General features: G+C 43.4%; 1 protein-coding gene across 1 annotated transcript in view; it reads left to right on the top strand.

The window, feature by feature from the left end:
- Positions 1-17,885, top strand: part of ASZ1 (ankyrin repeat, SAM and basic leucine zipper domain containing 1) — a 276,440-nt gene that overhangs the window by 93,561 nt on the left and 164,994 nt on the right. The window contains exon 4 of the mRNA XM_069762334.1: positions 11,127-11,238. Within this exon, the coding sequence (XP_069618435.1) occupies positions 11,127-11,238 (112 nt within the window). The remainder of the gene's footprint in view (positions 1-11,126; positions 11,239-17,885) is intronic.

Genomic DNA, 17,885 nt, shown 5'->3' with positions numbered 1-17,885 from the left:
ATGGAGGCGACTGATCTATTTCGAATAGCGGAGGAACATTTTCTGTCACTGGCTGCTGTGCACATGAAAGGAAAAGACCACATCAGAGCAGACTTTTTAAGCCGCAACCTACTCAGTCAGGGAGAGTGGATACTGAAGGATTCCATCTTTGACCAGATGCGGATGTGGGGTTGCCCAGACATAGATCTCTTCGCCACCAGAAAGAACAGAAAGGTGATGCAGTTCTGTTCTCTCAGCCCCAGGGAAAACCCACTGGTGGTAGATGCCTTCCTAATCAGGTGGAATTTCAACCTAGCTTATGCCTTTCCCCCACCCAAGCCCTATTGCCTCTAGTAGAGAGGAAGATCAGAGAAGACAGGGCAAGGATTGTCGTGATTGCTCCCTTTTGGCCCAGAAGGGCATGGTTTTTGTGGCTAAGGACCATGTCAGTCACTGAGCCTTAAGTGCTACCAGAGCTCCCGATCTCCTCTCCAGGGGCGTGTCTGCCACCCACAAGTGGCTGGGCTTCACCTGATGGCGTGGAATTTGAAAGGTTGTTGAGGAAAAAAAGTTCTCTCTTAATTTGATAGCCACTCTTCTAAAGAGTAGGAAGGTGGTTACAGCAACCAAAATCTACGCTAGAATTTGGAAAAAGTTGTTAGCTACCTCAGATTTTAAGTTCGGAGGAGGTCCCGATATGTCAGGTCCTGAAGTTCCTTCAGAAAGGACTTGAGATGGGTCTTTCTGCGAGTACCCCCTCAAGGTCCAGATATCAGCTCTGGGGGCCCTGTTTAGCTGTATCTCGTGGGTAGTTACAGGGTGGCGAGATTTATTAAAGCATCAAGTAGATCTAGCCCCATCCTTAAGGAGAGGATTATGACGTGGGACCTGAACTTGGTTCCGACAGCTATGACAGGTTCCCCTTTTGAATCCATTGAGTAGGCCCCAATAAAGTTGCTTTCCCTTAAAGTAGCTCTCTTGGTCGCGTTAACTTCAGCTCGGAGGGTGAGTGATATTTTTCTAGATTCCCTCCATATACCCAGCTCCTAGAAGACATGATTATACTTAAGCCAGATCCATCTTACTTGCCAAAGGTAGCCTCCAATTTCCGTAGGTTGCAGGAAATACAGTGGGTACGGAAAGTATTCAGACCCCTTTAAGTTTTTCACTGTTTCATTGCAGCCATTTGGTAAATTAAAAAAAGTTTTTTTTTCTTCTCATTAATGTACACTCTGCACCCCACCTTGACTGAAAAAAAAAATGTAGAAATATTATTAAAAAAGCAAAACTGAAATATCACATGGTCATAACTATTCAGACTCTTTGCTCAGACACTCATATTTAAGTCACATGTTGTTAATTTCCTTGGAATGCTCCTTGAGATGGTTCTACTCCTTCATTGGAGTCCAGCTGTGTTTAATTAAACTGATAGGACTTGATTTAGAAAGGCACACACCTGTCTATATAATACCTCAGAGCTCACAGTGCATGTCAGACCAAATGAGAATCATAAGGTGAAAGGAACTGGCCAAGGAGCTGAGAGACAGAATTGTGGCAAGGCACAGATCTGATCAAGGTTACAATAGAATTTCTGCAGTATTCAAGATTCCTAAGAGCACATTGGCCTCCATAATCCTTAACCCCTTCATGACCCAGCCTATTTTGACCTTAAAGACCTTGCCGTTTTTTGCAATTCTGACCAGTGTCCCTTTATGAGGTAATAACTCAGGAACGCTTCAACGGATCCTAGCGGTTCTGAGATTGTTTTTTCGTGACATATTGGGCTTCATGTTAGTGGTAAATTTAGGTCAATAAATTCTGCGTTTATTTGTGATAAAAACGGAAATTTGGCGAAAATTTTGAAAATTTCGCAATTTTCACATTTTGAATTTTTATTCTGTTAAACCAGAGAGATATGTGACACAAAATAGTTAATAAATAACATTTCCCACATGTTTACTTTACATCAGCACAATTTTGGAAACAAATTTTTTTTTTTTGTTAGGAAGTTATAAGGGTTAAAATTTGACCAGCGATTTGTCATTTTTACAACGAAATTTACAAAACCATTTTTTTTAGGGACCACCTCACATTTGAAGTCAGTTTGAGGGGTCTATATGGCTGAAAATACCCAAAAGTGACACCATTCTAAAAACTGCACCCCTCAAGGTACTCAAAACCACATTCAAGAAGTTTATTAACCCTTCAGGTGCTTCACAGCAGCAGAAGCAACATGGAAGGAAAAAATGAACATTTAACTTTTTAGTCACAAAAATTATCTTTTAGCAACAATTTTTTTATTTTCCCAATGGTAAAAGGAGAAACTGAACCACGAAAGTTGTTGTCCAATTTGTCCTGAGTACGCTGATACCTCATATGTGGGGGTAAACCACTGTTTGGGCGCACGGCAGGGCTTGGAAGGGAAGGAGCGCCATTTGACTTTTTGAATCAAAAATTGGCTGCACTCTTTAGCGGACACCATGTCACATTTGGAGAGCCCCCGTGTGCCTAAAAATTGGAGCTCCCCCACAAGTGACCCCATTTTGGAAACTAGACGCCCCAAGGAACTTATTTAGATGCCTAGTGAGCACTTTAAACCCTCAGGTGCTTCACAAATTGATCTGTAAAAATGAAAAAGTACTTTTTTTTCACAAAAAAATTCTTTTCGCCTCAATTTTTTCATTTTCACATGGGCAGTAGGATAAAATGGATCATAAAATTTGTTGGGCAATTTCTCCCGAGTACGCCGATACCTCATATGTGGGGGTAAACCACTGTTTGGGCACTCGGCAGGGCTCGGAAGGGAAGGCGCGCCATTTGACTTTTTGAATGGAAAATTAGCTCCAATTGTTAGCGGACACCATGTCGCGTTTGGAGAGCCCCTGTGTGCCTAAACATTGGAGCTCCCCCACAAGTGACCCCATTTTGGAAACTAGACCCCCCAAGGAACTTATCTAGATGCATATTGAGCACTTTAAACCCCCAGGTGCTTCACAGAAGTTTATAACGCAGAGCCATGAAAATAAAAAATAATTTTTCTTTCCTCAAAAATGATTTTTTAGCCTGGAATTTCCTATTTTGCCAAGGATAATAGGAGAAATTGGACCCCAAATATTGTTGTCCAGTTTGTCCTGAGTACGCTGATACCCCATATGTGGGGGTAAACCACTGTTTGGGCGCACGGCAGGGCTCGGAAGGGATGGCACGCCATTTGGCTTTTTAAATGGAAAATTAGCTCCAATCATTAGCGGACACCATGTCACGTTTGGAGAGCCCCTGTGTGCCTAAACATTGGAAATCCCCCAGAAATGACCCCATTTTGGAAACTAGACCCACAAAGGAACTAATCTAGATGTGTGGTGAGGACTTTGAACCCCCAAGTGCTTCACAGAAGTTTATAACGCAGAGCCATGAAAATAAAAAAAAAAAATTATTTTCTCAAAAATGATCTTTTAGCCTGCAATTTTTTATTTTCCCAAGGGTAATAGGAGAAATTTGACCCCAAAAGTTGTTGTCCAGTTTCTCCTGAGTACGCTGATACCCCATATGTGGGGGTAAATCACTGTTTGGGCACATGCCGGGGATCGGAAGTGAAGTAGTGACGTTTTGAAATGCAGACTTTGATGGAATGCTCTGTGGGCGTCACGTTGCGTTTGCAGAGCCCCTGATGTGGCTTAACAGTAGAAACCCCCCACAAGTGACCCCATTTTGGAAACTAGACCCCCAAAGGAACTTATCTAGATGTGTGGTGAGCACTTTGAACCCCCAAGTGCTTCATAGAAGTTTATAATGCAGAGCCGTAAAAATAATTATTTAGCCCAGAATTTTTTATTTTTCCAAGGGTTACAGGAGAAATTGGACCCCATAAGTTGTTGTCCAGTTTCTCCTGAGTACGCTGATACCCCATATGTGGGGGTAAACCACTGTTTGGGCACATGCCGAGGCTCGGAAGTGAAGTAGTGACGTTTTGAAATGCAGACTTTGATGGAATGCTCTGTGGGCGTCACGTTGCGTTTGCAGAGCCCCTGATGTGGCTTAACAGTAGAAACCCCCCACAAGTGACCCCATTTTGGAAACTAGACCCCGAAAGGAACTTATCTAGATGTGTGGTGAGCACTTTGAACCCCCAAGTGCTTCATAGAAGTTTATAAATGCAGAGCCGTGAAAATAATAAATACGTTTTCTTTCCTCAAAAATAATTATTTAGCCCAGAATTTTTTAATTTTCCCAAGGGTAACAGGAAATATTTGACCCCAATATTTGTTGTCCAGTTTCTCCGGAGTACGGTGATACCCCATATGTGGGGGTAAACCACTGTTTGGGCACACGTTGGGGCTCGGAAGTGAAGTAGTGACGTTTTGAAATGCAGACTTTGATGGAATGCTCTGCGGGCGTCACGTTGCGTTTGCAGAGCCCCTGATGTGCCTAAACAGTAGAAACCCCCCACAAGTGACCCCATTTTGGAAACTAGACCCCGAAAGGAACTTATCTAGATGTGTGGTGAGCACTTTGAACCCCCAAGTGCTTCATAGAAGTTTATAATGCAGAGCCGTGAAAATAATAAATACGTTTTCTTTCCTCAAAAATAATTATTTAGCCCAGAATTTTTTATTTTCCCAAGGGTAACAGGAGAAATTGGACCCCAATAGTTGTTGTCCAGTTTCTCCTGAGTACGCTGATACCCCATGTGTGGGGGTAAACCACTGTTTGGGCACACGTCGGGGCTCAGAAGGGAAGTAGTGACTTATGAAATGCAGACTTTGATGGAATGGTCTGCGGGCGTCACATTGCGTTTGCAGAGCCCCTGGTGTGCCTAAACAGTAGAAACCCCCCGCAAGTGACCACATTTTAGAAACTAGACCACCCAAGGAACTTATCTAGATATGTGGTGAGCACTTTGAACCCCCAAGTGCTTCACAGACGTTTACAACGCAGAGCCGTGAAAATAAAAAATCATTTTTCTTTCCTCAAAAATGATGTTTTAGCAAGCATTTTTTTAGATTCACAAGGGTAACAGGAGAAATTGGACCCCAGTAATTGTTGCGCAGTTTATCCTGAGTACACTGATACCCCATATGTGGGGGTAAACCACTGTTTGGGCACACGTCAGGGCTCGGAAGTGAGGGAGCACCATTTGACTTTTTGAATACGAGATTGGCTGGAATCAATGGTGGTGCCATGTTGCGTTTGGAGACCCCTGATGTGCCTAAACAGTGGTAACCCCTCAATTCTACCTCCAACACTAACCCCAACACACCCCTAACCCTAATCCCAACTGTAGCCATAACCCTAATCACAACCCTAACCACAACCCTAATTCCAACCCTAACCCTAAGGCTATGTGTCCACGTTGCGGATTCGTGTGAGATATTTCCGCACCATTTTTGAAAAATCCACGGGTAAAAGGCACTGCGTTTTACCTGCGGATTTTCCGCGGATTTCCAGTGTTTTTTGTGCGGATTTCACCTGTGGATTCCTATTGAGGAACAGGTGTAAAACGCTGCGGAATCCGCGCAAAGAATTGACATGCTGCGGAAAATACAACGCAGCGTTTCCGCGCGGTATTTTCTGCACCATGGGCACAGCGGATTTGGTTTTTCATATGTTTACATGGTACTGTAAACCTGATGGAATACTGCTGCGAATCCGCAGCGGCCAATCTGCAGCCAAATCTGCACCGTGTGCACATAGCCTAATTCTAAAGGTATGTGCACACACTGCGGAAAACGCTGCAGATCCGCAGCAGTTTCCCATGAGTTTACAGTTCAATGTAGACCTATGGGAAACAAAAATCGCTGTACACATGCTGCGGAAAAACTGCACGGAAGCGCAGCGGTTTACATTCCGCAGCATGTCACTTCTTTGTGCGGATTCCGCAGCGGTTTTACAACTGCTCAAATAGAAAATCGCAATTGTAAAACCGCAGTGAAATGCGCAGAAAAAAACGCGGTAAATCCGCCATAAATCCGCAGCGGTTTAGCACTGCGGATTTATCAAATCCGCAGCGGAAAAATCCGCAGAGGACCAGAATACGTGTGCACATACCGAAACCCTAACCCTACCCCTAACCCTACCCCTAACCCTACCCCTATCCCTACCCCTATCCCTACCCCTATCCCTACCCCTAACCCTACCCCTAACCCTACCCCTAACCCTATTCTAACATTAGTGGAAAAAAAATTTCTTTATTTTTTTTATTGTCCCTACCTATGGGGGTGACAAAGGGGGGGGGGGGGTCATTTATTATTTTTTTCATTTTGATCACTGAGATAGATTATATCTCAGTGATCAAAATGCACTTTGGAACGAATCGGCCGGCCGGCAGATTCGGCGGGCGCACTGCGCATGCGCCCGCCATTTTGGAAGATGGCGGCGCCCAGGGAGATGACGGACGGGACCCCGGCAGGATCGGTAAGTATGATGGGGTGGGGGACCATGGAGGGGGGGGGGGGTATCGGAGCACGGGGGTGGGGGAATCGGAGCGCGACAGGCGTGGAACGGAGCACGGGGGGCGGAACGGAGCACGGGGGGGGGGGGGGGTGGATCGGAATGCAGGGGGGGTGATTGGAGCACGGGGGGAGCGGACAAGAGCACGGGGGGGAGCGGAGCACTGGATGGAGGGGAGCCGGAGCAGTGTACCGGCCAGATCGGGGGGCTGGGGGGGCGATCGGTGGGGTGGGGGCACATTAGTATTTCCAGCCATGGCCGATGATATTGCAGCATCGGCCATGGCTGGATTGTAATATTTCACCCGTTATAATAGGTGAAATATTACAAATCGCTCTGATTGGCAGTTTCACTTTCAACAGCCAATCAGAGCGATCGTAGCCACGAGGGGGTGAAGCCACCCCCCCTGGGCTAAACTACCACTCCCCCTGTCCCTGCAGATCGGGTGAAATGGGAGTTAACCCTTTCACCGGATCTGCAGGGACGCGATCTTTCCATGACGCCACATAGGCGTCATGGGTCGGATTGGCACCGACTTTCATGACGCCTACGTGGCGTCATGGGTCGGGAAGGGGTTAAATGGAAGAAGTTTGGGATCACCAGAAGTCTGCCTAGATCTGTCCGTAAAGCTAAACTGAGCAATCATGGGAGAAGAGACTTGGTGAGAAAGGTAAAGAAGAACCCCAAGATCACTGTGGCTGAGCTCCTGAAATGCAATAGGGAGATGAAAGTTCCACAAAATCAACTATCACTGCAGCCCTCCAGCATTTGGGCCTTTACGGCAGAGTGGCCCGACGGAAGCCTCTCCTCAGTGCAAGACATATGAAAGCCCTCAGAGTTTGATAAAAAAAAACACATGAAGGACTCCCAGACAAAGCGGTAAGATTCTCTGGTCTGATGAGATCTAGACCTTTTTGGTGATAATTGTAAGCGGTATGTGTAGAGAAAACCAGGCACTGCTAATCACCTGCCCAATACAATCCCAACAGTGAAACGTGGTGGCAGCATCATGCTTTGGGGGTGTTTTTCAGCTGCAGGGACAGGACGACTGGTTGCATTGAAGGACTCATGAATGTGGCTAAGTACAGAGATATCCTGGAAGAAAACCTCTTCTAGAGTGCTCTGGACCTTTAGACTTGGCTAAAGATTCACCTTCCAACAAGACAATGACCCTAAGCACGCAGCTAAAATAACAAAGGAGTGGCTTCAGGACAACTCTGTGACCATTCTTGACTGGCCCAGCCAAAGCCCTGACCTAAACTTCTGAAGAGACCTAAAAATGGCTGTTCACCATACAACCTGACGGAACTGAAGAGGATCTGCAAGAAAGAATGGCAGAGGATCCCCCAAATCCAGGTGTGAAAAACTTTGCATCATTCCCAAGAAGATTCTTGACTGTACTAGCTCAAAAGGGTGCTTCTACTCAATACTGAGCAAATCGTCTGAATATCGACCATGTGATATTTCAGTTTTTCTTTAATAAATTTGCAAAAATTTACATATTTCTGTTTTTTTTTCAGTCAAGATGGGCTACAGAGTGTGTATATTGAGAAAAAAATGAACTTTTTTTGAATTTGCTAAATGGTTGCAATGAAACAGAGTGAAAAATTTAAAGTGGTCTGAATACTTTCCGTGCCCACTGTAGTTCTCCCATCCTTCCTTCCCCATCCTGAGAACCAGAAGGAGAGCAAGGAACGGTCTTAGGGTGTCGAGAAGTACTTTAGCTAGATGGATTAGGGAGGGTAGCTTATTTAAGATTGTGCTTACTGCATGTGTTGGGGGACACCTAGCAACGGGATTCAGTCTCACAGGCACGTTTTTTCACTTAAAGGGAACTTGTCCCCCCCCAAAATCGAAGGTGAGCTACACCCACCAGCATCAGGGGCTTATCTACAGTCCTGAATACAAGAAGAGGACGTCATCGTAAGACGATGGGAGGCCCTGGACCGGACCGTGACGACCATCGGACCAGAACCGGATCGAGACCGCCTCTGGGTGAGTATAATCTAACCTCTTTTTCTCATATTTCAGGATACACCGGGGGCTTATCTACAGCATTACAGAATGCTGTAGATAAACCCCTGATGCTGGTGGGCTTAGCTCACTTTCGATTTTGGGGGTGACAGGTTCCCTTTAAATACAGTCTATTTGGTTTATTAAGGTATCATAAACCACATCATGAACAGACCATTACACACACTGTCAGGACATCACATTGTTTTGCATCATTAGTCTGCGGCAACTAAACACCCTGACCAGTTGCTGTGGGTTACCACACAGTTCATAGAACATCATAAGCACCAACAGTCTATTGAGGTACCTTATGGGAGCTCCTGCTCCACCTGTTGACTCCTCGTCAGTCCTCTCTCCTGGGGAAATTTCCTTACGGGGATCACCAACTTGCCTGGCAGGCACACATCAGTCATTCCAGAGCCACCGAAGGTCGGTAGCTTCCCCAACACAGACCGTCCAGGTCCATAGTCTCTCAGGTGCTCCAGGAACATTCCACTCAAAGGAGCTTCCAACACAGACCACAGTTTCACTGTGCGCTATTCAGGACATCCATCCCACCTGGGACCGTGCAACACACTGGCATGTGCTCTTCAGGACACCTACTCCCAGGACGTCCAAGACAAGTTGTGCTCTTCAGGAAGCCTACTCACAGGCTACTCTGCGCTATTCAGGACGTCAATCCCTACCCAGGACCGTCCAACACACAGGCATGAGACCTGTCCGGGTGCTATTCAGGATGTCTGTCCAACACCCCAGGCCACCAGATCCAAAGCCCCACCACGTGCTCTTCAGGGAGACGACACTCCCAACAAATAGGCTCTCCAGGACCTTCCAGCCTAGACCATTCAGGTCCACACTCAGCGACCATGTAACCCACACCCTGGTCACATTATGAAGCTGTAACCACTCCCACAGGTGTAAGTGTGTGTGGCTAGTTTGACCCGCCCATCTCTCATAACTAGCCCAGTAAGTCTCCCTTGACAACTTTACAAACAACACAATTTACTTGTAGGACTACAGGTCCCAGAACAACAACATTACTTCAGACTTACTGCGCAGACTCCCTCTGCGACACATATGGGCCACTTACAATTCTGCCAGTCACTGTTTCACCACCATTATAACAACCGATATGCCTCCATGCATATCAAGAAGAGCACACACAGCGCCCCCTAGCTGCCATAGGGGTCACTGCATCACACTTATTAGCTTATACGTCAAGTGGCAAGACAGCGCCAGAAGGTCTGAAGGCTCATTCCACTCAAGCCATGGCAGCCTCCTGGGTGGATAGATCGGCGGTCTCGATCGAGCAAATATGTAAGGCAGCTAAGTGGTCTTGTTCTTCCTCCTTTTTTATAAGCATTATAGGTTGGATATTGGTGCCTCCTCCGATCTCACATTTGGGATAAAGGTGCTTCAGGCTGTAGTCCCTCCCTAAAAATGTCTTTCTCCTCTGTAATTGTCTCGTGGTACTGTCATGGGAGATCAAATATTAGTTGCTTACCGGTAACAGTAGTTTTCGGAGCCCATGACCGCACCTTTATATTCCCTCCCTTCATGTGTGGGTGAGCACTTCTTCCACATGTAAGTATTCACGAGTGTGAAATCATCAGGTAATAGATGTATTGTATGTTTTCTGCCATTAACCATGGGAGGTCCTCTCGTGCACTGTAATCCAGCTGATACGTGGGAGAGGTACTGCCGTTCTTTGTAGGTTTCCTGTCCCTGAATGGCGGATTCTCTCTCTCGTGGTTCTGTCATGGGCTCCGAATATACTGTTACCGGTAAGTAACTAAGTCTATCAATCAGATTGATCAAAGAACACGTGTGTAAAACCAGAGAAAAACTGTGAAAAAAGGCAAACCAAAAGGACCTGCAAAAATATTATATAAGGCAGTGTTCCCCAACTCTGGTCCTCAAGAGCCACCAACAGGTCATGTTTTGAGGATTTCCTTAGTATTGCACAGGTGATTGAATGCTTGCCTGTCCAGCTGATGCAATTATCACATGTGCAGTACTAAGGAAATCCTGAAAACAAGACCTGTTGGTGGCTCTTGAGGAACAGAGTAGGGGGAACACTGATATAAGGTAACAAAAACATGCAAATCATAAGATAAACTGGTCCAGAGCAAAGATCCAGAATGCCTCTCTGTTATGTAACATGTCTCATCGGACTTTCTTATAGATGTGTTCAATCGCATAAATTGAAAAACTAGTTGTTTGTCTGCCGTGGACATTAACAAAATGTTTAGAGGCATTTGACATGGGACGATTAGAAGGATGCTCAATAATCATGTAAGTGTTCGCTTATCCATGTTTTGAGTTTTCTTTTTGTAGAACCAACATATTTTAAATTACAGATGGTACATTCTATTATATAGACAACGTGATCTGTATTGCAAAGAAGGTTTTGATGGAATATGCACAGCTGTTATTACTATTATGAAAAGTAGACGTTTTAGTATGAATTTTTACTGTATAGTCTTAAAGTAAAATATACCTGGCTGAAATGACAGGGCCAATATCTGATTCATGCTGCCTGTAGTTCAGCTTATTGGTTCACTTTAAGACCAAGTGGTTATCGTCAATAAGGGGGTTAAAGTGAGTTAAATTATTTAACCAATTAAAACTTGTCCCTTTGGAGACTCGTATAAAACACTGTTCTTGCTCCCTTCCTTTTCTGCTAGATACATTTACTGTCTTAATGGCTGCATGTACTGCAAATGCATCTGAGGAACACATCGTGAAATGCGTTGAATTCCTGCTTTCAAGGAATGTGAGCCCAAACGTGTGCTGCAGGTACGGACTTCCAGGCGCTCAGTCTATAGAATTGTGTGCTTCTTGTTGTGTGGCCATTTACCATGATTATGTATGACTGTAAGGAGAATGATCATGCTTCAGTACACTAGGTGGCTAAAACTGCCCATTCGTCAAAGTATTCATCATTTTGCATACAAACTGGATAACTTACCACAAGCCTACAATATTGGCAGCAATAAGTGGGTTATGGTGGAATTTTTTGGGAAAAGATATGGAAGCGGGAGCAGAGGTAAAATGCCATGTGACACTTCTCTGGGAGCTGATGGGTCCCATTTAACCATTAATTTATATTTAAATGTAGCAGATTTCCTGCTCAATTTTCGTGCATGTCCTGTAAAAACTGACCTCGATTCACTGAGTTTGTGCATGAAACCTGCCTCTTCTGAATGTATCTGTGCAGCTGGTTTGGATTTGTCCAAGTGTGCATCTTTCTGTAGATTTCACACTTCAGTTTAATTTTCTCCTTCTATTTCTCCTCTTTTCTTATAGAGAGGAAATATTTTTGGATGTATACCACTGTGAAATATTGTCATAAGAAAATAGTTAACTTTCCAATATTTTACCAAACGTCCGCTCCAGTCCTACACAGACCAAATATAATTGCTTGCATCTTGTCTAACTAAACTTCCCTTGCTTAATTGTGTTGCTTTGCAAATGGCTTTGGGAGGTCTACATCAAATCATCCTTTCCATTGTTTGCACATTTGTTTCACTGTTTTTATTGGTCATCAAAACCTGTTACAACGTCAAAGTAAAATGCCTAAATACCTACCAATATGGCAGATTGGTCAAAAGCTACAGGGACAAGGCCAAATTGAATTTGTCTAGAACTTACTGCGGTCTGATATTCTTATGGAAACTTGTTCTACTCGTTTTTTTACTGTAAAATGTGTGATGTTTAGTATAATAAAAAAAGAAAACTGTTCGCTAGCACTAAGGCTATGTGCACACGTCAGGATTTTCTGCAGAATTTTCCTGAACAAAACCGGACTTTTTCTGCAGGAAATCCGCATGCGTTTTTGTGCGTTTTTTTTCCGGAGCTTCCCAATGCATTAGGCTAGTTTCACATTTTTGTTTTTTGGCGCTGCGTTTTAGCGCAAAAAAACGCATGCGTTTTTCCCTATATTTAACATTAAAAACGCATGCGTTTTTTTATGCGTTTTGCCGTGTTTGACGACGCATGCGTCGTTTCTCTGCTTGCGTTTGGTTGCAGAAATGCAACATGTAGTAATTTCTAGATGCGTTTTTTTGCCGCAAAAAAACCTATTGCTGTCTATGTAAACGCATGCGTTTAAAAACGCATCCGAACACGTGCTATAAGCACGTGTTTGGATGCGTTTTTAAACGCATGCGTTTCCAAAGAAAAAAACAAGTCTACACACTGATAAGCCACCCCCCACCATCAAGGTGATAAAGGGATCCAAACCCTAATCCTAACCCCCCACCATCAAGGTGATAAAATGATCATAATCCTAACCCTAGGGATCCAAACCCTAACCCTAACCCCCCCACCATCAAGGTGATAAAATGATCATAACTCTAACCCTAGGGATCCAAACCCTAATCCTAACCCTAACCCCCCACCATCAAGGTGATAAAGGGATCCTAACCCTAGGGATTCAAACCCTAATCCTAACCCTAGCTATTTCTAGTGGGTTTTCTAGTTGATTTTGATGATTGGCAGCTGTCACACACTTCTCATCATGCTTTTCAAAAGCGCAAACGCAGAAAAAAACGCATGTAAACGCGTCAAAACGCCGCTTTTTTTACCGCATACAAAAACGCATCGTTTGCACGTGTTTGCATGCGGTTTTTCCACCACCTGCGTTTGCATTTTTAACGCTGCGTTTTTAAACGCAAATGTGAAACCAGCAAATAGCGGCAAAAACTCGAAAAATCCGCAAAATTAATGAACATGATGCATTTTTTTACCACGATGTGTTTTTTTTCACGGAAAAAAAACGCATCATATGCACAAAAATTGCAGAATGCATTGAAAATTACTTATGTATGCGTTTTTTCCACGGAAAACGGCCGAAAAACACAACTGAATGATGCATTCAACATGCAGGAGAAGGTGTAGGGGGGAGTAGATAATGCAGCTGGTTGCTATGTGCACAGAAAATTCCATGATCGGTGTCTTAACCCCTTCATGACTTGACTATTTTCCTTTTTTCATTTTCTTCTTTTTCTCTCCTACTTTCAAAAGCCAGAACCCTTTTTTTTTTTTTTTTTTAATTATTTTCTTTTATTTATTTTTTTATCCACATAGCTGTATGAGAGCTTGTTTTTTTGCGGGACAAGCTGTACATTTGAATGACACCAACACCATTCATTTTATCATGTGGTGCACTGTAAAGTGGGAAAAATATTCCAAGTGCGTTAAAATTGCTAAAGCTTGCTCACTATCACTGGGCAATATGATTCTCCAAGTCAGTACGAGAATTGGTGAAAACTAATTTGGAAAATTCAAAAAAGTCTTGAGACCCACAACCATGACTGCATTGAAAACACATGGTCCCTAGGATGCCCCAATCCAGCCATTCATAGCCTCACCCCCACTGTTGTGAGGTGTAGATAAATGCCATGGTGGTTGGGCCTGGTGGAGTCTCCCTTGATTGCCATTTTTGTACTCCTGGAAAGCCAAAGTTATTACATAAAAAATAAATTATAAAAATAAAATAATCATTTGGTATTGCTGCATCTGTAAGTGTATGTGCACACGTCAGTATTTCTAGCAGAAATTTCCTGACAAAAACCGGACATTTCTGCCAGAAATCCGCATGCGTTTTTTTTGCGTTTTTGAAGCGTTTTTTGCCCGTTTTTTTGCGTTTTTTCCCAATGCATTATATAGCGGGGAAAAACGTGAAAAATCCGCAAAATGAATGAACATGCTTTTTTTTTTTTTTTTCTACCGCAATGCGTTTTTTTTGCAGAAAAAAGCGCATCATGTGCACAAAAATTGCAGAATGCATTCTAAATGATAGGATGCATATGTACGCGTTTTTATAGCGTTTTTATCGCTAAAAAACGCAAAAAAAACTGAATGTGTGCACATGCTCTAAGGCTATGTGCACACGTTCAGGTTTTTTCACGCTAAAAACGCTATAAAAACTCATTAAAACGCATACATTATGCATTCTATCATTTAGAATGCATTCTGCATGTTTTGTGCACATGGATGCGTTTTTTTCCGAAAAAAAACAAAAAACGCATCGCGGTAAAAAAATGAGCATGTTCATTATTTTTGCTGATTTTCAGCGTTTTTCCCGCAATTCTATGGATTTGGGAAAAAATGCACCAAAAACACGTCAAAAACGCGGTAAAATCGCGGTAAAAACGCACGCGGATGCAGAAATGTCCGGTTTTTGTCAGGAAAATTTCTGCAAGAAATCCTGACGTGTGCACATACCCTAACAGTCCTTTCTATCAAAATATAAAATTATTTAACATGTACGTTAAGGCTAGTTTCATATTAGTGTTTATGTGCGCAGCGTATCATCTGCATGCCAAAACGCATGCTAACGCATGTTAATGTAGCGTTTTTTATCTGCATGATCTTATGCATGACGCCAAAAAAACACTGCGTGTGCATGTGTTTGTATGCGTTTTTGCATGCGTTTGAGTTGTTTATGCGCATGCTTACAGTATATATATATATATATATATATATATATATATATATATATATATTATATACCCTGCACAGATGAAATCCTGTTCTTTTGATGCTGTATCCTGCTGCAAGATGGATCTCAGCGTGGAGAGCTTCAATCTGAATATGGATTTATCATTGAAATTGGCTTTGCTGTGGCTTGTGAGGAAGAAAGGAGAAGAGAAAGACGGAGAAGTCGTCATCGCTATTGGCAACACCCCATTGTTGAAATCCAGCAGAGACGTGGAGCCTACCACTCATTGTTCAGAGCTTCGTGAAAACCCGCAAAAGTGTTTTGAGTGCACAAGAATGTCTGAACAGAGCTTCCAAGAATTGCTGTTACGTGTCAGAGGATCCATCACCAGGCAGGACACACAGCTACGTACAGCAATTCCTGCTGAGAACATCTGTTGGTGACCCTAAGGAACATAATTTTGAAAAAGAAACACCTGTCGTTAATATTATTGTTCTAAAAGCCATGTACTGATTTTTATTTCCAATTTTCTTTTCCACAGATTCCTTAAGATCTCTACATTTTCAATTTTAGATTGGACTGTCCACCCTTTCTGGGATTGTTGGAGACACCTGCCGTGCATTGTGTGACGTTCTGCATGCAGAATTCCGCCCCCAACCCACAACTGAACTCTGGCTGAAAAGTGCTGAAAAATTCATGGAAACTTGTAATTTTCCAAACTGTGTGGAGGCTGTGGACGGCAAACACATTTGGATTCTGAAATCTGCTGGAAGTGGATCCGAGTACTTCAATTATAAAAAAAAAATGCTTTTCTATTGTTCTCATGGCGATTGGAGATACTGAGTGTCGATTTGTTGACGTTGGCTCATTTGGACGAAGAAATGACTCAGACTTTCAAAAACTCTGACATGGGACAACATTTGTATGGTAATAAATTTTAATTTTCCGCCGCCACAACCTCTTCCAAACACTGAAGGACCGCTAATGCCATTTGTTGTTGTTGGGGATGAGATGTTTCAAATGTGTGCCAACCTCATAAAACTATACTCGAGTCGGGACTTGAATCATACCAAAAGGATTTTCAACTACAGACTGACATGTGCACGAAGAACTGTGGAGTGTGCCTTTGGTTTGCTGGCAGCTAAATGGCGCATTTTGGGAACACCAATCAATCTTAAAGTAGAGACAATTCATGAGGTTGTAAAAATGTGTTGTTCTGCATAATTACATCCTGGCAAAAGAGCAACCCCTCTTTGAATTTGAGGAACCTATTAATACCACATTGCCGGATTATCATGCTCACCCTCTGGGGACTACAGTGGCAGTTGCCCAAATGAGGTATAAATTGGCTGCCTACTTTATCTCTGATATTGGATATGTGGCATGGCAAGATGAAATGGTTTAAACTGTAAATAAGCCAAATGTACCTGTAAGGTTATGTACCTGTATCATTTTCTGAATGTAATATTAACACCTTGAATGTAATTTTAATAATAAACACCTTACCTGTAACACGCAATACAAACACGTTTAAATAGATAAATACATCTCAGCACTACACTCAACAATACACACGTTTAAAGGGAAGGTACCGCGTTTGTAGGTCATTAATAAATCACTGTAATGTAGCATAACATGCTGCTATAAACAAGTTTGAAATGCATGTGAAACAGATTTCATGTGTTATATGAGTTTAAAGAATGCACTGGGGGCTGACATCTTGGTTTTGCAGCAGTAGCAGGGCACTATCAGTGTCAGATTACGGCACCCCATGGACATAGGGTCCACGCTGGTCTATTATCTCCTATCTGTAACATTGCAGCAGCATTAGCAGTGAGCTGGGCACGCCTCTGTGGGCTGCACAACTCACTGCTGTAGGTGTGACTGGCCGCCATTTTATTATAGCCCTGTGCTCTCTATGGCAGGACAGAAGAAGCGCTCACTGCTCCTCTGTACTCCAAGCAGACACATCCTCTGCTCCTCACACGCTGCCCTGTGTGCTTCTCCTGCCGTGTATCCCCCTCCCCCTCACACACAGTCAGTGTGATCTCCGGTAAGCTGCACTCACAGCCTGCAGAGAGGAAGGTGACCCCTGGAGAGAGAGAGCAGGGCAGCTGACAGGACAGGGATTAAGGTGGGGGAAGGGGGATGGCAAGAATGTTATTAGCAAAAAATGCTGCTGAGTCCACTGTATTCTGCTCCTCTGTAACCAAGCTGTGCCTCTGATGCAGTAACTGCTGGTGATAGCGGGTCACAGGGCAGTCACACACAAAATGGTGCTGCCCTGTGATGCTCCTCTTCATTCTTACTGTTGGGGCAGTAACTGCTGACATCACCATTTCCCTCCCCTTTTGGGTGGTCTAATATCCCTGGGGCAGAGCTGCTAAATCTTACTATAGCTGCTTGAGGTCTAAAAATGCTCCCCCTAGTGGTAAATATGTATATTTGTAGAAAAATATATAATATTTTTCATATAGAAATGTTTGCAAACAGTGCAAACATTGCATTAATACATTTTAATTACTATTTTAAGCTTAATTTCACAAAAAAACAAAATACAAGAAAACTGGTGGCACCTTCCCTTTAAATAAAGCGATAAAGAAAACACAGTGAGACCGTTATTGTGAAACAAAAGAATTTTTACTAATAAAAATAAAAAAAATTTTGAAATAATTGTTGAATAAAAAAGGAAAATGTGATTACTTTCGGGGTCTGCGAGAGGGAGTTACATGGTGGACCTGGGGGGTGTCGGGCTGAGATGGTAGGCTAGAAGTGGTTGGGGAAGTGTAAGTGGCAGTCAATTGGAGGATTGGGTCAGAAACATTGGCAGAGGACACATTAGGAGTGGAAAAGAAGTTGGATGGGAAAGAACCAAGGGAAGGTGTGGACAGACTTGGGAAAAAAAGACAGATTTGAAGGTGAGGCGGTAATGTTTTTTAGCAGCTTTTTGTTTCCTGGACTTTGTTTTGCTGCTTCCTCGGCCTTTTGCTTCCTGTTG

Source organism: Ranitomeya imitator, chromosome 4 (assembly GCF_032444005.1).
Source record: "Ranitomeya imitator isolate aRanImi1 chromosome 4, aRanImi1.pri, whole genome shotgun sequence".
NCBI lineage: Eukaryota > Metazoa > Chordata > Amphibia > Anura > Dendrobatidae > Ranitomeya > Ranitomeya imitator.
The sequence above is the reverse complement of the archived record's forward strand: the minus strand, read 5'-3'. Positions and strand labels throughout refer to the sequence as shown.